Source organism: Petromyzon marinus, assembly GCF_048934315.1.
Source record: "Petromyzon marinus isolate PM22_M1 ecotype Great Lakes invasive population chromosome 68 unlocalized genomic scaffold, UKy_Petmar_22M1.pri1.0 chr68_unloc.1, whole genome shotgun sequence".
Lineage (NCBI taxonomy): Eukaryota > Metazoa > Chordata > Hyperoartia > Petromyzontiformes > Petromyzontidae > Petromyzon > Petromyzon marinus.
The window spans coordinates 1,349,734-1,370,783 of NW_027422597.1; the positions used below are offsets into that span (position 1 = coordinate 1,349,734).

Sequence of the window (21,050 nt, forward strand, 5' to 3'; positions counted from 1 at the left end):
AAAACATCTTCGCCAGGTAGAAACATTTAGGCTAGCCTGCCTACGATCCATCCTGGGTTTATCCAGACTGGATTGTGTGAGGAGCTCACAAATCCTTGAAAGATCTGGGCAAATTCCCATCGGTGAGCTCCTCCGGCAGGCAAGGCTGCGTTGGCTGGGTCATGTAGCCCGCATGCCCAGCCACCGCATGCCGAAACAGCTTTTGTTCAGCCGGATCGAGGGGGTTAAACGGGCGCGGCACGGGCTAGAGAAGAGATGGAGTGATGTGGTACAGGAGGACGTGGAGCTGAGTGGACTTGCCGATGACTCGTACCAGCGGTGTCAAGATCGGCCTCTGTGGAGGAGGCTCGTGAAGGACGCTACTGGGCAGTTGGAGGCAGTCGCCCTCCAGCAACAATGGAGGGCGGAGGAGCGACGCTCACAACAACGAGCGGAGCGCCGGGTGGCTAAAACACAGCAGGTTGGCACAGTAGGGGGCACAGGTGGTGCATCAGCCAGTCATCTCAGTCATCTTAGCCAGTCGACCCGTGGCACCTGGGTCTGCCCCGTGACCTCCTGCCCGCGGGCGTTCGACACTTCACGTGGCCTCAAGGTGCACATGGCCTGGCACAAGCGTCGTGGTGACGTCACCGCCACTTAGTGGTGAATGGCGGTTGTTGTTGTTGTGTGTGTGTGAGTCTCTATGTGTCTGTGTGTGTGATTCTGTATATGTGTTTATGTCTGTGAGTCTCTGTGTGTTTGCGTCTTAGTCTCTATGTGTCTGTGTGTGTGTGTCTGTATATGTGTGTTTGTCTATGTGTCTCTGTGTGTGTGTGAGTCTCTATGTGTCTGTGTGTGTGAGTCTGTATATGTGTGTATGTTTGTGAGTCTCTGTGTGTGTGTGAGTCTCTATGTGTCTGTGTGTGTGTATGTGTATGTCTGTGAGTCTGTGTGTGCGAATCTGTGCGTGTGTGCGAGTCTGTGTCTGTGAGTCTATATGTGCGGGTGTAAGTCTGTGTGTCTGTGTGTGTGAGTCTGTGTGTGTGTGTCTGTGTGTGTGAGTCTGTGTGTGTGTGAGTATGTGGGTGTAAGTCTGTGTGTCTGTGTGATTATGTGGGTGTAAGTCTGTGTGTGTGAGTCTGTGTGTGAGAGTCTGTGCGTGTGAGTGTGTGCGAGTCTGTGTATGTGAGCCTATATATGTGTGTGTGTGTTTTTGTGAGTCTGTATGTGTGAGTCTGTGTGTGTGCGTCTGTGTGTCTATATGTGTGTGTATTACTTGTGTGTCACGATAGTGTAGCGGTTAGCGCTACGCTGCGCTATGAACCTGGCGACCCGGGTTCGATTCACGCTCACGGCCAACACCAGTGACGATTATCTGAACCGGTCCCGGGTCCTCCCCTAGGTCGACTCAGCCTCAAATGAGTACCTGGTGCGGTATGAAACATTGCCACTAGTGAGACAAAGGCGGTCGGGCGTGGTGCTGGCCACCCACCCCCTCGTGTACCGTTCCGGCCTTCATAGCTCCTCGCTAACAGCACTTGCCCCTACAGTCTGTTGATGCTATACAGAGGACCTTTGTTTGAGTTTGAGGTCTCACTCCGAATCAGTCGAGCGGCAATATCTTTTCGTAGGCTGCATAACGCCACTGTGTGGAAGCTACCTGGTCTGTCACTCCACACGAAGCTTCAGGTCTTCTCGGCCACGGTCATGTCCTCCCTTCTCTACGCTTGCGAAACGTGGACCCCCTCGAATGGAACATCTTCGCCGGTTAGAGACATCCAGGCTGGTCCTGCCTATGATCCATCCTGGGTTTAACCTGGAGGCTGGATTGTGTGAGGAGCTCACAAATCCTTGAAAGGTCTGGACATAGTCCCATCGGTGAGCTCCTCCGGCGGGCAAGGTTGCGATGTCTGGGTCATGTAGCCCGCATGCCCAGCCACCGCGTGCCGAAACAGCTTTTGTTCGGCCGGATTGAGGGGGCTAAGCGGGCGCGGCACGGGCTAGAGAAGAGATGGAGTGATGTGGTACAGGAGGACGTGGAGCTTAGTGGACTTGCCGATGACTGGTACCAGCGGTGTCAAGATCGGCCTCTGTGGAGGAGGCTCGTGAAGGATGCTACTGGGCAGTTGGAGGCAGTCGCCCTCCAACAACAACGGAGGGCGGAGGAGCGACGCTCAGAACAACGAGCGGAGCACCGGGTGGCTAAAGCACAGCAGGTTGGCACAGTAGGGGGCACAGGTGGTGCATCAGCCAGTCATCTCAGTCAGTCGACCCGTGGCACCTGGGTCTGCCCCGTGACCTCCTGCCAGCGGGCGTTCGACACTTCACGTGGCCTCAGGGTGCACATAGCCTGGCACAAGCGTCGTGGTGACGTCACCGCCACTTAGTGGCGAATGGCGGTTGTTGTTGTTGTTGTGTCTTCATAATAAAGGTTTTTGGGCTAGATCGCGTTATTTATAAATGTGTCGTAACCCTCCACCACCCGAACACGGCCAATCAGCAAAAAAAGTGTCACGTTGACAAAAGACAAAAATAGTTCACTACTTTAGCCCACCGGTGTGTTGAAGAGTGAATCCACAACATTTACAGTTTGAGTTGTACGACGTTTCGCTGGTAAATACATCCAGCATCGTCGGGTAAGTCGCCAGAATGGTAAAGCCCTCTCTTGCTCCCGGTTTTATATAGAGCAGCAGGGTGACGTCATCACTTAAGTCATATCATGTGGATTCACTCTTCAACACACCGGTGGGCTAAAGTAGTGAACTATTTGTGTCTTTTGTCAACGTGACACTTTTTTTGCTGATTGGCCGTGTCGGGTGGTGGAGGGTTACGACACATTTATAAATAAACGCGATCTAACCCAAACACACCTTTATTATGAATAATATTGGTCGCGAAAGCCTACGTGTTAAACTGTGTGTGTGTGTCTGTGTGTGGTGGGGAGCGGTGGTGCAGCGGTTAGCGCTACGCTGCCCTACGAACCCGGCGACCCGGAGTTCGAATTCCCGCTCACGGCCAATACCAGCAGTGACGATTATCTGAACCGGTCCCGGGTCCTCCCCTAGGTCGACTCAGCCTCAAATGAGTACCTGGTGCGGTGCGTAGTAAACATCGCCACTAGGGAGACAAAGGCGGTCGGGCGTGGTGCTGGCCACCCACCCCCTCGTGTACCGTTCCGGCCTTCATAGGTGCTCGCTAACAGCACTTGCCCCTACAGTCTGTAGGCTATATGGGGGATCTTTGTCTTTGTGTGTGGTGGCGAGCGGCGGTGGTGCAGCGGTTAGCGCTACGCTGCTGCGCTACGAACCCGTCGGAGACCCCCCAATTTACGTTCCCATCCTCGGCCACGAACGCCCGCTAAACGAAGTCCTGAAGCGGTCCTGGGCCTACCCCAAGGATCGCCGCAGCCTCAAAACGAGTGTGTCCGCGTCTGCATGTCAAACTCCCAGCCCCCGGGGAGCCAAAGGCGGCCGGGCGTGGTGCTGGCCAACCACCGCCTCTCTTTGCGCCACGGTGCCGGTAGCCTTCATGATGCTGCTGCCGCTACTCACCACCAGCAGCAGCCAGCACTCGCACCGACAGGCCGTTAAGAGGCTACACGGGGGGGGAGATGTTTTGTTTTGCCCTTTTTGGGTGCGTAAGGGCGTAGCCGCTCTGCGCAATGCGCATGCGGACTCCTCCGCCTCCACGCCTAGGTCGACTCGACCCAAAGCGGGTTCCCGATGGCACGGAGTGTGCAATGGTGGCGGTGATGGCGGTGGCGGTGATGGCGGTGGCGATGGTGGTGGTGGTGGTGGTGATTGGTGGCCTCGTGTGTTTCAGCGGACCGATCAGATGGGAGAGGATTGTGAGTGACTCAAGGTAACCGGCTCCTCGGAGTCGACAACATCATCATCATCATCATCAATAACATAAGCGTCATCGGTAACATCATCATCATCGTCGTCAATAATTGCGGTCGGTAACATCATCCTCGGTTGCATTGCCACCGCCATAAGTGAAATCACTATCGTCAGCAGTAGCGTCATCGTCATCATCATCATCATCAACATCAGTCGCATCAACATCACCCCCAGGAGCATCGTCAGCGGTGGCATCATCGTTACCATATCCTCTGGTTCTTTCGGTAACGTCACCGTTGCCATCAGCCACCTCAGCGGTAGCAACGGCACCCCAAAGCGATAGCTCCTGCGAGCCACGTGCCTCCCAAGCTCTCAGCCTCCTTCAATCCTCCCCCCCCCCCCACACACCCCCTGCTCCTCAAGTGCAGCCGGATCAACATCGGACCCGGTCCAGTGTCGCCGATTCAATCCTCTCGCTCATCAAGTGCACCTTAGTCTCGAGATCCACGTTGCCACGGGCTTGTGCAGTGCAGCCTTGCTCAATGTTGGACGTGTTTATTGAGACCACCTCCGTGATAGCCTTATAACCTGTTCAGCGTCTTCAATACTGGACGTCTGCAAGTGGTGCAGCCTTCTTCAAGTCTGGAAGTCTGCGTTGAGACCTCCTCACTGATGCCATTAAAATCCGTAGCTTCTTCAATGCAGCCTTATTAAAGTGTGGACGTCTGTGTTGAAACCACCTCAATATTAGCCTCGTAATCTCTTCAATACAGTGCATCCTTCTTCAAAATTGAACTTTTCTGTTGAGACCTCGACATTAGCAAGATCATCTCTGGTTTCTTCAATACTGGACGTCTGTGTTGGGACCTCAATGACAGCCTTACAATATCTAACTTCTTCAATACTGGGCGTCCACAGTGCAGCCTTCTTCAATGTTTGATCTCAGTGTCGATACCTCCTCAATGACAGCCTTACAATCTCTAGCTTATTCAATACTGGACTTCTACAGTGCAGCTTTCTTAAAGTCTGGGCTTTCTGAAGTGTTGAGAACCCTTCAACAATGTTTTGAGTTCTGAAGTGTAGCAGATCTTCAGCGTTGGATCTTGAGTTGAGACCACCTCAACGTTTTTGCCTCGCCATCTCTGGCAACGCACGCAGACGCGCTCGCTCACAGACACACTCACACAGAGACGCGCACACAGACTGGTGCGCCGTTAGAGTGGGCTGACATCGTGACATCTAGCCCAATATTGGTCCCTCCAAGCACGGCAGGCAGGGTCTTCAACACTGGGACTTCACGGACCACACGCCAACTCGGGGGCTGTCTGTCGGCCCCCTTTGCTGTCGGATTCGCATAACGGCTGAGAGAAGCTGCCACCAACCTTTTGGGCATCCTAACGGCAACATACAACAACGACAAGAACAACAAAAATCAACAAAAATCAACACACACCGGCTTTGACGCGCCTGAGCTGAGTCTCCCCGCGCCTCTCCACAGGTACCGTTGCTTCTCGGAATGTTGGACGGTTTGAGTCGACGGTTCTGAACAAGATACCTGGACGTCTCTCTGTGGGACTGTATCGCGACCTCCACCTCCTCCACCTCGTCCTTCTCCTCCTCCTCCTCCTCCTCCAACGTCTGCTCCACCTCCTCCACCGCTTCTCTTCCTCCACGTCCGCCCTCCTCCGTATTCAATACTCTTTGATTCCAAAGCTTTGAAACATGTCCAGCGTTGGACTGCCCTTCAAGCTAACACAATAATAGTACCGTCTGCAATATTACTGACTTTCCGGAGTTGAGAGATTCTTCCACCATCCGTACTACCAACGGCCACCATTCACCACGAAAGTCACTAAGTGAGGTCAACCACGGCGTCTGTGCCAGGCCAGGTGCACTCTGAGGCCATCACCACCACTGTAGCCACCACCACCATCATTGCTATCATCACCACCATTACCACCACCATTGCAATCACCTTAGGCAGTAACATCACCGCTATTATTGCTATTACCACCACCACCACCACCACCAACACCACCACCACCTTTACCACCACCACCACCACCACCAACACCACCACCACCTTTACCACCACCACCACCACTACCACCACCACCACCACCACTACCGCCACCACCACCGCCACCATGAACTGCCCGAACCAACCATCTTCCACCTCCTCAACCTCGCCCTCATCCAACAACAACAACAACGACAACACCGCCACGACCTCTCCACCTCCTCCTCCTCCTCCTCCATCATCATCATCATCACCGCCACCGCCGCCGCTACAACCTGATCCTCCTGCTCCTGCATCATCGTCGTCACCACCTCCCTCTGCTCCGTCATCCCCTCGCGTGGCCACCACCACCACCACCGCCTCCACCGCCACCACCACCACCGCCACCACCACCGCCAGCATCATCATCAGCAGCAGCAGCATCATCAGCAGCAGCAGCAGCAGCAGCCCGGCGGATCGCGACGCCCGCATCCGCGAGCTGGAGTCGGCGCTGGCCGAGCGCGATGCCGAGATCGACGCCCTCCGCCGGCGCCTCCACAAGTGCCAGTCGGTGCTGCCGGACGCGGGCATCCTGGGGCCCACGTGCCCCAGGACCCGCCGGGCGCAGGGCATCTCGGCCGAGCCCCTGGGGGTCTGCGGAGGAAGGGGCGGAAGCGGAGGCGGAGGTGGAGGCGGTGGAGGCGGAGGTGGAGGCGGCGGAGGCGGTGGAGGCGGTGGAGGCGGTGGAGGCGGTGGAGGCGCCGCCGGCACCACCGCCAGGGAGCTGTGGCGCCAGATCGGGGAGCAGGAGGCGGTGGGGAAGTACGAGAAGAGCGACCGGTGAGTTCGGTGTCCGCGTGCGAGTGTCCACGTGGCCGTGTGTCCACGTGCGAGTGTCCACGTGCGTGTGTCCACGTGCGAGTGTCCACGTGCGTGTGTCCACGTGCGTGTGTCCACGTGCGAGTGTCCACGTGCGTGTGTCCACGTGCGTGTGTCCACGTGCGAGTCCACGTGGCCGGGTCCACGTGCGTGTCCCCACGTGCGTGTGTCCACGTGGCCGGGTCCACGTGCGTGTCCCCACGTGCGAGTCCACGTGGCCGTGTCCACGTGCGTGTGTCCACGTGGCCGGGTCCACGTGCGTGTGTCCACGTGCGTGTCCACGTGCGAGTCCCCGTGGCCGTGTCCACGTGCGTGTCCCCACATGCGAGTGTCCACGTGGCCGGGTCCACGTGCGTGTGTCCACGTGCGTGTGTCCACGTGGCCGTGTCCACGTGCGTGTGTCCACGTGCGTGTGTCCACGTGGCCGGGTCCACGTGCGAGTGTCCACGCGCGAGTCCACGTGGCCGTGTCCACGTGCGTGTGTCCATGTGGCCGGGTCCACGTGCGAGTCCACGTGGCCGTGTCCACGTGCGAGTGTCCACGTGCGTGTCCACGCGCGAGTCCACGTGGCCGTGTCCACGTGCGTGCGTGTGTCCACGTGGCCGTGTCCACGTGCGTGTGTCCACGTGGGCGGGTCCACGTGCGAGTGTCCCACGTGGCCGTGTCCGTGTCCACGTGGCCGTGTCCAAGGTAACCACAACGCGTGTCCAAGTGCACGTGTCGGTACGTGTGCATGACTCGGTCAGACCAAAAAAACACGCCGCTTTTCTTGTTCACGTGAAGTATCCGTTTGTGTCATTACACCTCCTTTTGCCAGTGCCAAAATGTAATGATAATAATAATAATAGGGGTGGTTTTCCCCCTTTGTTCTGGCAATAAAACTGAAACCTTTTTTGTTTACGAGGATTCATGTTTACTGCATTAACCACAATACCTGCAGTCAAAATGCAAACAAAAAACACATACTATGATAATATTTGATGATGCATTGTCCTTGAAACTGATTGGTCCACACCAAGGGACGGCTTTCTTTTGAGCCTCGACCCAATTGGTGCTCGACCAGATGACGCCAAAAGGCGTTTACACAGCTCAAAGACAATGCCGCTATCAAAGTAATGAGGGCTCGGGGTGAGCATCTACATCATCATTAGTCCTCTAATGATGTAGACCTCTCATGATGTAGATGCTCACCCCGAGCCCTCATTACTTTGCTAGCGGCATTGTCTTTGAGCTGTGTAAACGCCTTTTGGCGTCCTCTGGTCGAGCACCAATTGGTGGTCGAGGCTCAAAAGAAAGCCGTCCCTTGGTGTGGACCAATCAGATTCAAGGACAATGCCACCATCATATTATCATAGTGTGTAATTTGTGTTTTGCATTTTGACTGCAGGTATTGTGGTTAATGCAGTAACGTGAATCCTTCGTTAAAAAGGTTTCAGTTTTGTTGCTAGAACAAAGGGAACCTCCGCCCCTTATTATGATCCGTTTGTGATTGAGGCTTTTCCTGCACCCTGTGCCGACCAAACTCCTTGGCGTCTCGTCCTTGCCTCCCGCCACGATTTTGCACTCAGTTTGGGTCTTGGTTTTTCTGACTCCGATTCAAGTGACTTTGGTGTGACTGCTTCGTGTCGAGTTTTGCGTCACTGCTTAGTCACGGCAGTATAACTTGGAGCCCACTTGCAATCCTTGTGCTTAACTTCCACAGTGGAGGTTGTTGTTGTTGGGCTTTTTTTGCGTGCGGGTTGGATGGCAGTAAGCGATGATGGCAATAATCATTTAGTAAGAATGGGTTTTTACCTTTTTTGGGGCAATAAAACAGGTGGTGTTAAGATGTCCCAACACCACATCGTCGCAAGGAATCAAGTTCGCATTAACAAAAACACAAGGTACTTGTGGTGAACATGCAAGCAAAAACCTGCTCTGATAATATGTGGGCATTGTCGTTGGAACTTATTGGTCTACACCAGAGATAGCAGTCTTATTTAGGGGCCTGGTCTCACCACAAGTGTCAGACCAGAGACGGCTTTCTCTGTGGCCTGGTCTCACCACCAGTGTCAGACCAGAGACGGCTTTCTCTATGGCCTGGTCTCACCACCAGTGTTAGACCAGAGACGGCTTTATCTATGGCCTGGTATCACCACCAGTGTCAGACCAGAGACGGCTTTCTCTGTGGTCTAGTATCACTATCAGTGTTAGACCAGAGACGGCTTCCTCTATGGTCTAGTATCACTATCAGTGTCAGACCAGAGACGGCTTTCTCTGTGGCCTGGTCTCACCACCAGTGTCAGACCAGAGACGGCTTTCTCTATGGCCTGGTCTCACCACCAGTGTCAGACCAGAGAAGGCTTTCTCTATGGCCTAGTCTCACTATCAGTGTTAGACCAGAGACGGCTTCCTCTATGGCCTGGTCTCACCACCAGTGTCAGACCAGAGACGGCTTTCTCTGTGGTCTGGTCTCACCACCAGTGTCAGACCAGAGACGGCTTTCTCTATAGCCTGGTCTCACCACCAGTGTCAGACCAGAGACGGCTTTCTCTATGGTTTAGTATCACTATCAGTGTTAGACCAGAGACGGCTTCCTCTGTGGCCTGGTCTCACCACCAGTGTTAGACCAGAGACGGCTTCCTCTATGGCCTGGTATCACTATCAGTGTCAGACCAGAGACGGCTTCCTCTATGGCCTGGTCTCACTACCAGTGTTAGACCAGAGACGGCTTCCTCAATGGCCTGGTCTCACCACCAGTGTTAGACCAGAGACGGCTTCCTCTATGGCCTGGACTCACCACCAGTGTCAGACCAGAGACGGCTTCCTCTATGGTCTAGTATCACTATCAGTGTTAGACCAGAGACGGCTTCCTCTATGGTCTGGTCTCACCACCAGTGTTAGACCAGAGACGGCTTTCTCTGTGGCCTGGTCTCACCACCAGTGTTAGACCAGAGACGGCTTCCTCTATGGCCTGGTCTCACCACCAGTGTTAGACCAGAGACGGCTTCCTCTATGGCCTGGTCTCACCACCAGTGTCAGACCAGAGACGGCTTTCTCTATGGCCTGGACTCACCACCAGTGTCAGACCAGAGACGGCTTCCTCTATGGCCTGGTCTCACCACCAGTGTCAGACCAGAGACGGCTTCCTCTATGGCCTGGTCTCACCACCAGTGTCAGACCAGAGACGGCTTTCTCTGTGGTCTAGTATCACTATCAGTGTTAGACCAGAGACGGCTTTCTCTATGGCCTGGTCTCACTACCAGTGTCAGACCAGAGACGGCTTCCTCTATGGCCTGGTCTCACCACCAGTGTCAGACCAGAGACGGCTTCCTCTATGGCCTGGTCTCACCACCAGTGTCAGACCAGAGACGGCTTCCTCTGTGGCCTGGTCTCACCACCAGTGTCAGACCAGAGACGGCTTCCTCTATGGCCTGGACTCACTACCAGTGTTAGACCAGAGACGGCTTCCTCTATGGCCTGGTCTCACCACCAGTGTCAGACCAGAGACGGCTTCCTCTATGGCCTGGACTCACTACCAGTGTTAGACCAGAGACGGCTTTCTCTATAGCCTGGTCTCACCACCAGTGTTAGACCAGAGACGGCTTTCTCTATGGTCTGGACTCACCACCAGTGTCAGACCAGAGACGGCTTTCTCTGTGGCCTGGTCTCACCACCAGGGTTAGACCAGAGACGGTTTTCTCTATAGCCTGGTCTCACCACCAGTGTCATACCAGAGACGGCTTCCTCTATGGCCTGGTCTCACCATCAGTGTTAGACCAGAGACGGCTTTCTCTATGGCCTGGTCTCACTACCAGTGTCAGACTATAGACGGCTTTCTCTGTGGCCTGGTCTCACTACCAGTGTTAGACCAGAGACGGCTTCCTCTGTGGCCTGGTCTCACCACCAGTGTCAGACCAGAGACGGCTTCCTCTATGGCCTGGTCTCACCACCAGTGTCAGACCAGAGACGGCTTCCTCTATGGTCTAGTATCACTATCAGTGTCAGACCAGAGACGGCTTCCTCTATGGCCTGGTCTCACCACCAGTGTCAGACCAGAGACGGCTTCCTCTATGGCCTGGTCTCACCACCAGTGTCAGACCAGAGACGGCTTTCTCTGTGGGCTGGTCTCACCACCAGTGTCAGACCAGAGACGGCTTTCTCTATGGCCTGGTCTCACCACCAGTGTCAGACCAGAGACGGCTTCCTCTGTGGCCTGGACTCACCACCAGTGTCAGACCAGAGACGGCTTTCTCTATGGTCTAGTATCACTATCAGTGTCAGACCAGAGACGGCTTTCTCTATGGCCTGGTATCACTATCAGTGTTAGACCAGAGACGGCTTTCTCTATGGCCTGGTCTCACCACCAGTGTCAGACCAGAGACGGCTTTCTCTGTGGTCTAGTATCACTATCAGTGTCAGACCAGAGACGGCTTTCTCTATGGTCTAGTATCACTATCAGTGTCAGACCAGAGACGGCTTCCTCTATGGCCTGGTCTCACCATCAGTGTTAGACCAGAGACGGCTTCCTCTATGGCCTGGTCTCACCACCAGTGTTAGACCAGAGACGGCTTCCTCTATGGCCTGGTCTCACCACCAGTGTCAGACCAGGGACGGGTTTCTCTATGGTCTGGACTCACCACCAGTGTCAGACCAGAGACGGCTTTCTCTGTGGTCTAGTATCACTATCAGTGTTAGACCAGAGACGGCTTTCTCTGTGGCCTGGACTCACCACCAGTGTTAGACCAGAGACGGCTTCCTCTATGGCCTGGTCTCACCACCAGTGTTAGACCAGAGACGGCTTTATCTATGGTCTAGTATCACTATCAGTGTTAGACCAGAGACGGCTTCCTCTATGGCCTGGTCTCACTATCAGTGTTAGACCAGAGACGGCTTTCTCTATGGCCTGGTCTCACCACCAGTGTCAGACCAGAGACGGCTTTCTCTATAGCCTGGTCTCACCACCAGTGTCAGACCAGAGACGGCTTCCTCTATGGCCTGGTCTCACCACCAGTGTCAGACCAGAGACGGCTTTCTCTATAGCCTGGTCTCACCACCAGTGTTAGACCAGAGACGGCTTTATCTATGGTCTAGTATCACTATCAGTGTTAGACCAGAGACGGCTTTCTCTATGGCGTGGTCTCACCATCTTGGATTGCGAAGCATAATTCGTTTCGGAAACGTGTTTGTAATCCAAATGCACTCGTATATCAAAGCACTCGTATATCAGCTGTGTGATCACGTGACGCTCGGCAGTACAAAAACGTGCTCACGTACTACTGCTCGTATTGCAAGACCCCTCGCTCGCTCATCAAATTAATATTTATTTACAAATTTTGCTCGTTCCTGCAAAACACTCGCAAGACCAAGTTTCTCGCGATCCAAGGTTTTACTGTCTTCATAGCTCGGGGGGGTGGGAGGGGGGTGATCAGCTACAACATGGGACCTTTTTTTCCCAGTTATCAAAGTATGACAAAGAAAGAATGGGTTTTACCCTTTCTGGCAATAAAACAGACGGAATTTTTACATTTTTTGTTGTTGTTTGAACATCTTAAAGCCTTGGCTTATTTTCACACCCGTAACAATGCCGCGCTGACTTCTCACGCCGCCTCGCGCTGATGCCTCGAGGCGCCCTTTGCAAATTTGCAAAAGGCGAATGCGGATAAGGGGAAAGGCCAAGCGAGACGGACGAAGCTCCGTAGAACAAGACTGACTTCAGATGATGTGCTTCAAGACGGGGACTCGCAAGTGTCCAACACTGTCGGATAACACAATTTAAAAAAGAGTCGTCGTGTTGATACTTACGTGGCCCCCGGTGATGGGGGGGGGGGGGCTGGTGGGGCGGGGCTGGGGGGGGGTGTACATACTCGCGGAATCTCGGGTTCCAGTTATGGAGACGTCACGAGGGAAAGTACAGAGAGGCAGGGCGAGCGGGAGAGAGACGCAGCACTTGACGTTAAAAGAATTATAATAATAATATTACAAATCTCCTTGGGTCTTTCGGTAAAGTCACCACCACGTAGAATGGAAAGAAAATAATACAAATTAAACATAATAAAATATTTTTTTCTTCTATGTTTTATTTTAAAATATTTTTTTTTATTTTATCGTTTCATTTTTATTATTTTATTGTTTCCCTTCTTCTACGTGGTGGTGGTGGTGACTTTACCGAAAGAACCAACAAGATGAATCCCTGCGGTCACGAAAGCTTTACATCGAAATATTACAAATATTGCACAGAAAACATAGGGGGAACATAGACATGGAGTAGGGAGAGAGGGGGTAGAGAGAGAGAGAAAGGTGGAGGGGGGGGGGTAGATAGAGGGGGTAGAGAGAGAGAGAGAGGTGGAGGGGTAGAGAGAGGGGGTAGAGAGAGAGAGGTGGAGGGGTAGAGAGAGGGGGTAGAGAGAGAGAGAGGTGGAGTGGGGTAGATAGAGGGGGTAGAGAGAGAGAGAGGTGGAGGGGTAGAGAGAGGGGGTAGAGAGAGAGGGGGAAGGAGTAAGGAGAACAGAGCGTGAAATCTTTTTGTGAAATTCTTCATTCATAAAAGGTGGAGTGGGTGGGGGGTTGTTTACATAAAGCAAAGCATTACAAAAAAAACCCGAAATTATGAACGGAGCAAAGTGCCGACTACACCGATCATCTTTCTTGTTTCCTCTGATCGTAAAAAAAAACACAGAGAGCGAGAGAGAGAGTGAGGGAACGCCCAGGGAGAGGAGTATGAGCGGTGACGTCGCCGGATGAGATGGGGCTTCATGGTGGGATTTGATGTGGGGCTTCATGGTAGGATTTGAGGTGGGGCTTCATGGTGGGATTTAGAGTGGGGCTTCACGGTGGGATTTGAGGTGGGGCTTCATGGTGGGATTTGAGGTGGGGCTTCACGGTGGGATTTGAGGTGGGGCTTCATGGTGGGATTTGGGGTGGGGCTTCATGGTGGGATTTGAGGTGGGGCTTCATGGTGGGATTTGAGGTGGGGCTTCATGGAGGGATTTGAGGTGGGGCTTCATGGTGGGATTTGACGTGGGGCTTCATGGTGGGATTTGAGGTGGGGCTTCACGGTGGGATTTGAGGTGGGGCTTCACGGTGGGATTTGAGGTGGGGCTTCATGGTGGGATTTGAGGTGGGGCTTCATGGTGGGATTTGACGTGGGGCTTCATGGTGGGATTTGAAGTGGGGCTTCATGGTGGGATTTTAGGTGGGGCTTCATGGTGGGATTTGAGGTGGGGCTTCATGGTGGGATTTGAGGTGGGGCTTCATGGTGGGATTTGAGGTGGGGCTTCATGGTGGGATTTGACGTGGGGCTTCATGGTGGGATTTGAGGTGGGGCTTCATGGTGGGATTTGAGGTGGGGCTTCATGGTGGGATTTGAGGTGTGGCTTCATGGTGGGATTTGAGGTGGGGCTTCATGGTGGGATTTGAGGTGGGGCTTCATGGTGGGATTTTAGGTGGGGCTTCATGGTGGGATTTGAGGTGGGGCTTCACGGTGGGATTTGAGGTGGGGCTTCATGGTGGGATTTGAGGTGTGGCTTCACGGTGGGATTTGAAGTGGGGCTTCATGGTGGGATTTGAGGTGGGGCTTCATGGTGGGATTTGAGGTGGGGCTTCATGGTGGGATTTGAGGTGGGGCTTCATGGTGGGATTTGAGGTGGGCCTTCATGCTGGGATTTGAGGTGTGGCTTCACGGTGGGATTTGAAGTGGGGCTTCATGGTGGGATTTGAGGTGGGGCTTCATGGTGGGATTTGAGGTGGGGCTTCATGGTGGGATTTGAGGTGGGGCTTCACGGTGGGATTTTAGGTGGGGCTTCATGGTGGGATTTGAGGTGGGGCTTCATGGTGGGATTTGAGGTGGGGCTTCATGGTGGGATTTGAGGTAGGGCTTCATGGTGGGATTTGAGGTGGGGCTTCATGGTGGGATTTGAGATGGGGCTTCACGGTGGGATTTGGAGTGGGGCTTCATGGTGGGATTTGAGGTGTGGCTTCATGGTGGAATTTAGAGTGGGGCTTCATGGTGGGATTTGAGGTGGGGCTTCATGGTGGGATTTTGGAGTGGGGCTTCATGCTGGGATTTGAGGTGGGGCTTCATGCTGGGATTTGAGGTGGGGCTTCATGGTGGGATTTGAGGTGGGGCTTCATGGTGGGATTTGAAGTGGGGCTTCATGGTGGGATTTGAGGTGGGGCTTCATGGTGGGATTTGAGGTGGGGCTTCATGGTAGGATTTGAGGTGGGGCTTCATGGAGGGATTTGAGGTGGGGCTTCACGGTGGGATTTGAGGTGGGGCTTCATGGTGGGATTTGAGGTGGGGCTTCATGCTGGGATTTGAGGTGGGGCTTCATGGTGGGATTTAGAGTGGGGCTTCATGGTGGGATTTGAGGTGGGGCTTCATGCTGGGATTTGAGGTGGGGCTTCATGGTGGGATTTGAGGTGGGGCTTCATGGTGGGATTTTAGGTGGGGCTTCATGGTGGGATTTGAGGTGGGGCTTCATGGTGGGATTTGAGGTGTGGCTTCATGGTGGGATTTAGAGTGGGGCTTCACGGTGGAATTTGAGGTGTGGCTTCATGGTGGGATTTAGAGTGGGGCTTCATGGTAGGATTTGAGGTGGGGCTTCATGGTGGGATTTGAGGTGGGGCTTCATGGTGGGATTTGAGGTGGGGCTTCATGGTGGGATTTGACGTGGGGCTTCATGGTGGGATTTGAGGTGGGGCTTCATGGTGGGATTTGACGTGGGGCTTCATGGTGGGATTTGAGGTGGGGCTTCACGGTGGGATTTGAGGTGGGGCTTCATGCTGGGATTTGAGGTGGGGCTTCACGGTGGGATTTGAGATGGGGCTTCACGGTGGGATTTGAGGTGGGGCTTCATGGTGGGATTTGGAGTGGGGCTTCATGGTGGGATTTGAGGTGGGGCTTCATGGTGGGATTTGAGGTGGGGCTTCATGCTGGGATTTGAGGTGGGGCTTCACGGTGGGATTTGAGATGGGGCTTCATGGTGGGATTTGAGGTGGGGCTTCACGGTGGGATTTGAGGTGGGGCTTCACGGTGGGATTTGAGGTGGGGCTTCATGCTGGGATTTGAGTTGGGGGGCTTCACGGTGGGATTTGGAGTGCGGCGGTCGCACGTGGCACGTGGCGTCTGAACCTTTGTCTGGTGGCCTCATCGCAGACGTTCAAACGTCGCGTCGCCGGTAAACCCGCCGCCAACAAAGACACGACCTGTGACAGACCATCGGGGGGCGAATGCTGTTTGCGAGTTTTTTTTTTGGGGAGTCTGCGTCTCTCTCTCTCTCTTTCTCTCTCTCTCTCTCCATCATCATCATCGTCGTCGTCGTCACCACGGTCGGCTAGCAGATGTTAACTACCTCGCCCGGTGTGCAGGAGGTCGTGCTGAGTGTGTGTACTGAGATCCCCCGTGTAGCCTATACCAGGCTGTAGGGGGCGAGTGCCTGTTAGTGTTGAGTAGCACACGAGTGGGTGGGTGGGTGGGTTGGCCAGCACCACGCCCGCCCGACCGCCTTTGTCTCCCCCAGTGGCGATGTTTACTGCACTCATTTGAGTACTGAGGCGCGACCTAGGGGTAGCCCAGGACCGGTCCAGATAATCGCCACTGGTGTTGGCGGCGGGTTGCCGGGTTCGTAGCGCAGCTGATCAGTAATGGGGGTCTGTTTGTGTCCCACGTGAACACAGCAACACGTGGCCTCGATTAAATTGACGAGTTCGGCGCTCACAACCGGGTTGTTGTGTTGCGTCTGTGTGTGCTTGGAGTAGTTAAACCCACAACATTTACAATTCGAGCCGCTGTGTGAAGTTTCCATAACGGTGCCCTTCCTTGTCACAGACCGATTCGGACTTAATTAGTCACCCCGTGCCCTTTGAATCTCAAAGTTTCATCTGACAAAGGGAGATTTTTTTTGTGTTGCTGTTGCCCGTGTCGAAACGGCCGTACGCCGTATGGACCTGAACTGCAAATTTCCCTGTACCAGAATACGGGGTAAACCGTATGGGTTGACAGGTATGGTACAGTAGTGTAGCGTTTAAGAGTGTAGCGTTCAGTCACGTAGCGTTTAGCGGTGTAGTGCATACCTATCAACCCCCTATTAGTGCCTACCTTAGTACAGACCAATTCAGACCTTATTGGTCACCCCGTGCCCTTTGAATCTCAAAGTTTCATCTGACAGAGGGATAATTATTTTGTTGTTGTTGCCCGTATCGAAACGGCTGTACGCCGTATGGACCTAAAAACCAAATTTCCCTGTACCAGAATACGGGGTAAACCGTATGGGTTGACACGGTATGAGTTTTCGCCGGTAATGACAACAACCAGTAGCCTCATTAGGCAACAGCCACAGACTTGTGGAGAAATCCTCCTCCTCCTCTTCCTCTTCCTCCTCCTCCTCCTCCTGTTTCCATCTGGAGTACCCACGAGCTGGGATACAAAGCGATGTCGCCACCTGTGAGCCAATAAGGTTGCGAAATGCCTACGTGCTAGCAACGTTTTAGCGTTGGCTTTCGCGGTGATGCCACTGATGATGCCACTGATGATGATGATGATGGCACGAAGTGCACGTGTTTAATCTGGGTAGCGACGATGTCGATTTGAGGAGGTGCAGTGATTATTCTTCTGTCGCCTCCATCCCTGCTTCCCTCTATCAGTCTTGTCTCTCCGTACGTCCCTCCATCGCTACCTCCATCTGTCTGTCGCTCCGTGTGTCCATCCCTCCGTCCAACCGTTTGTCCCTCCGTCCATACCTCCGTCCCTCCATCCGTGCCTCCGTCCGTCCCTTCCTCTGTCCCACTGACTTGTCCCTCCGACACCCACCCTCGCCATTCCTCCACCCGCGTGTCCCCTCTCTCTTCGTCCGTCCATCCTTTCGCGATGGGGAGCAACCCGGGATCTCGCGTGGCGTACCTGCAAACTGTTTGTGGACGTCGCTGATAAACCGCCCCATGCAAGTGTCTCCGTAATTGCTCACTAGAGTATAAAAATAGTTTTTGGCTTTGCTGTTGGTGGTGAGCGTCTGGGTGCTGAGGATCACTCCTGAGTAGCGCCCCCGGGGGTGAGGGCGATCGGAGTGAGCGGGTTCGGGGAAATTCTTTCCCGGAAGTTCCACCCCCGCGAGATCTTCGGATCTTTTTAAGAGGGGGACTCTTTTTTTTCCCTTTTCCCGGTAAGCCATCCGCTGCACGTGAAGCCATTCACTATAAACGAGTTAATATATTTTTTTATTTTTTTTTTATTTATCAGCTGTAAGGCTACAACTGAGTGGACATTTACAGGAGCAGACAAATGTTCGAAACGCGGCGTTTCTCGAGACGCTTCAGACACCCACGAAGACCCAGGGACTAAAACAAAACGATTCCATTTTAAACAGCTGTGAAAGCTGCAACTTAGCCTACATTAAGCAACCATTGGAAAGATGCTCTAAATCGAACCAAACATTGAACTAATTTTCAACGGCACGGTACATTTATTCAAGCAGTGGCATTCCAAACTTCCAAGGTGGTGTGATGTCATTTTATGCTAATGTGCTAGCTTTCACAGTGGCACGTTTTATGATAATTTCCTTTGTCAAGGCGTTTCCTGTTTTACCCCCACACAGCTTAAAAGGAGGCGAACCTGCCCTTGGCTTTCTTCACTCCAGCGCTGTCCTCTGGACAGTCTGGTCCCTTCGCCTGATGAAGGCCACTTGCGTTGTGGCCGAGACGTCGTGAATTTTTAGCATCTTTATTTGTTGTTGTTTGATTGATTTATTTTACCTACGTGACTTTACCGAATAGAGCCGTTATATGTACAGCTTCTCTTTCAGAAACGACCTCGCAATCACAAATGATCACTACTCAACGACGCAGCTGCTTATCATCATCACCACCACCACCACCATCACCACCATCATCATCACCATCACCATCATCATCACGTGGACGTTCATAACAGCCCTGCCGAACACTCTCCAAATGGCGGATTTGTTCACGCTCACGGAGACGCCCAGGGAGACCCACGGAAACATGTGCAGTGGCATGGTGCTGCCTGCTGGCGAAATAGCTTAAGTGCGGTGTACGGCAACACCAACGTCAGCAGGCGGCGATAGACAGGCCGCATCTCGGTGGGGGTGGGAAAGGTCACAGAGAATTTGTGGGGGGCCCATCGTGGCGAGAATTTTATTGTGTTATTTCATTATTTTATTCTCATTCTACGTGGTGGTGGTGGTGGTGACTTTACCGAAAGAACCGAAGAAGATGAATCCCATGCAGTCACGAAAGCTTCAAATCGAAATGTATTTTTTCGTTATTTTTTTGTTATTTTACCAGGTGTACGGTGACTCCTACTGAGCTGTGTAGCAGCTCTTTCCAGGCAAGCGTTTATCACAAATGACAGCTCAACGAAGTGGCTCATGTCGTCGTAATCGCCACCAGCACGTGGAGATTTATGGCAGGAGCCAAATGCTCTTTGAAGTCGTGAAGTTTATTCTAAATGTGGAGGGTAAAAATCGACACAGTGACCACCACAGGGGAGAGAGAGAGAGAGAGAAAGAGACGCAGACTCCAAATCTACAGCAGCAGCAGCAGCAGGCATCGTCAGGGTCGGGCTCGAATCCACGACTTCCTGCATACCAGGCGAGATAGTCAACATCTCCTAGCCACCGTGATGATGATGAGAGAGAGAGAGAGACGGAAACTCCAAATATACAGCAGCAGCAGGCGTCGTCAGGGTCGGGATCAAACCCACGACCTCCTGCGTACCAGGCGAGGTAGTTAACATCTCCTAGCCACCGTGATGATGATGAGAGAGAGACGCAGACTCCAAATCTACAGCAGCTGGGAATGGTCTGCTAAGCTGCCGTGTAGCTCCTTATGTCAGAAGCGACCTGGCCATCACAAATGATAGGGGCTCAACGGAGTGGCTGATATAATCATCATCAGCATCATCATCACCGCGCGGAAGTTGGTAGCAGGAGCCAGAAACTACGAACGCGTGGATGTTGTTGATTCTAATTGTGGAGGGGGAAACAGACCGGTGGACCCGGAGAACAATCCACGCAGTGACCACCACGGGGATAGAGAGAGAGAGAGAGACGCAGACTCCAAATCTACAGCAGCAGCAACAGCAGGCATGGTCAGGGTCGGGATCGAACCCACGACCTCCTGTATACTAGGCGAGGTAGTCAACATCTCCTAGCCACCGTGATGATGATGATGATGAGAGAGACGCAGACTCCAAAATATACAGCAGCAGCAGCAGGCATCGTCAGGGTCGGGATCAAACCCAGGACCTCCTGCGTACTAGGCGAGGTAGTCAACATCTCCTGGCCACCGTGATGATGATGATGATGATGAGAGAGACGCAGACTCCAAAATATACAGCAGCAGCAGCAGGCATCGTCAGGGTCTGGGATCGAACCCACGACCTCCTGCGTACCAGGCGAGGTTGTCAACATCTCTTAGCCACCAACACCGGTGCCGATCATCTGATCCGGTCTTGGGCCTTCCTTCGGTCGACTCAGCCTCAAACGAGCACCTGGTGCCGTGTGCAGTAAACACATCGCCACCGGGGAGACAAAGGCGGCCAGGCGTGGTGCTGGCCACCCACCGCCTCGCCTGCCACAGTTGCCAGGGTTCTTTTATTTGTGCGTGTTTTTCAAAAAAATGTTTTCTCATATCTACTCAAAGCTGCCTTTATGTACCAGTAGACAATAAAATACAACCACTTGATTGTGTTTTCCAACAACAGTATTTGAAGGGTGTTGTCATTAACAATATATATATTAATTCAATTATTATTTAATAAGTATTGAGATATGCTATAAATATATTCATACTAGCTGTACTACCCCCGGCTTTGCACGGGACTTGGATTCACCACGGCCGGCCGCCTTTGTCTCCCCAGTGGCGATGTTCACACACCACAGCAGTTGCTCGTTTGAGGCTGAGTCGACCTAGGGGAGGCCCAGGAGCGGTTGAAATAATTCGTCACCGGTGGTGGCCGTGAGCGGGAATCGAACTCGGGTCGCCGGGTTCGTAGTGCAGCGTAGCGCTAACCACTACACTACTGCTCCCCCCACACACACAGACACTCATACACACATACACAGACACACACACACAGACAGATACATACACACAGACACACACAGACACACATACACACATACACACATACACAGACACACACACAGACAGATACATACACACAGACACACACAGACACACACACAGACACACACACAGACACACACAGATACACACACACAGACACACACACACATACACACACACATACACACACATATACACACACAGATACACACATACACAGACACACACAGAGACCCACACACAAACACACACACACAGATACACACACACAGACACACACACAGAGA

General features: G+C 53.2%; 1 protein-coding gene across 1 annotated transcript in view; it reads left to right on the forward strand.

Moving 5' to 3' along the window:
- Positions 1-5,937: 5,937 nt before the first annotated feature.
- LOC116958029 (cGMP-dependent protein kinase 1-like) overlaps positions 5,938-21,050 on the forward strand; it is a 295,703-nt gene continuing 280,590 nt past the window's right edge. The window contains exon 1 of the mRNA XM_076058101.1: positions 5,938-6,660. Coding sequence (XP_075914216.1) covers positions 5,969-6,660 — 692 coding nt within the window. The 5' untranslated portion in view covers positions 5,938-5,968. The remainder of the gene's footprint in view (positions 6,661-21,050) is intronic.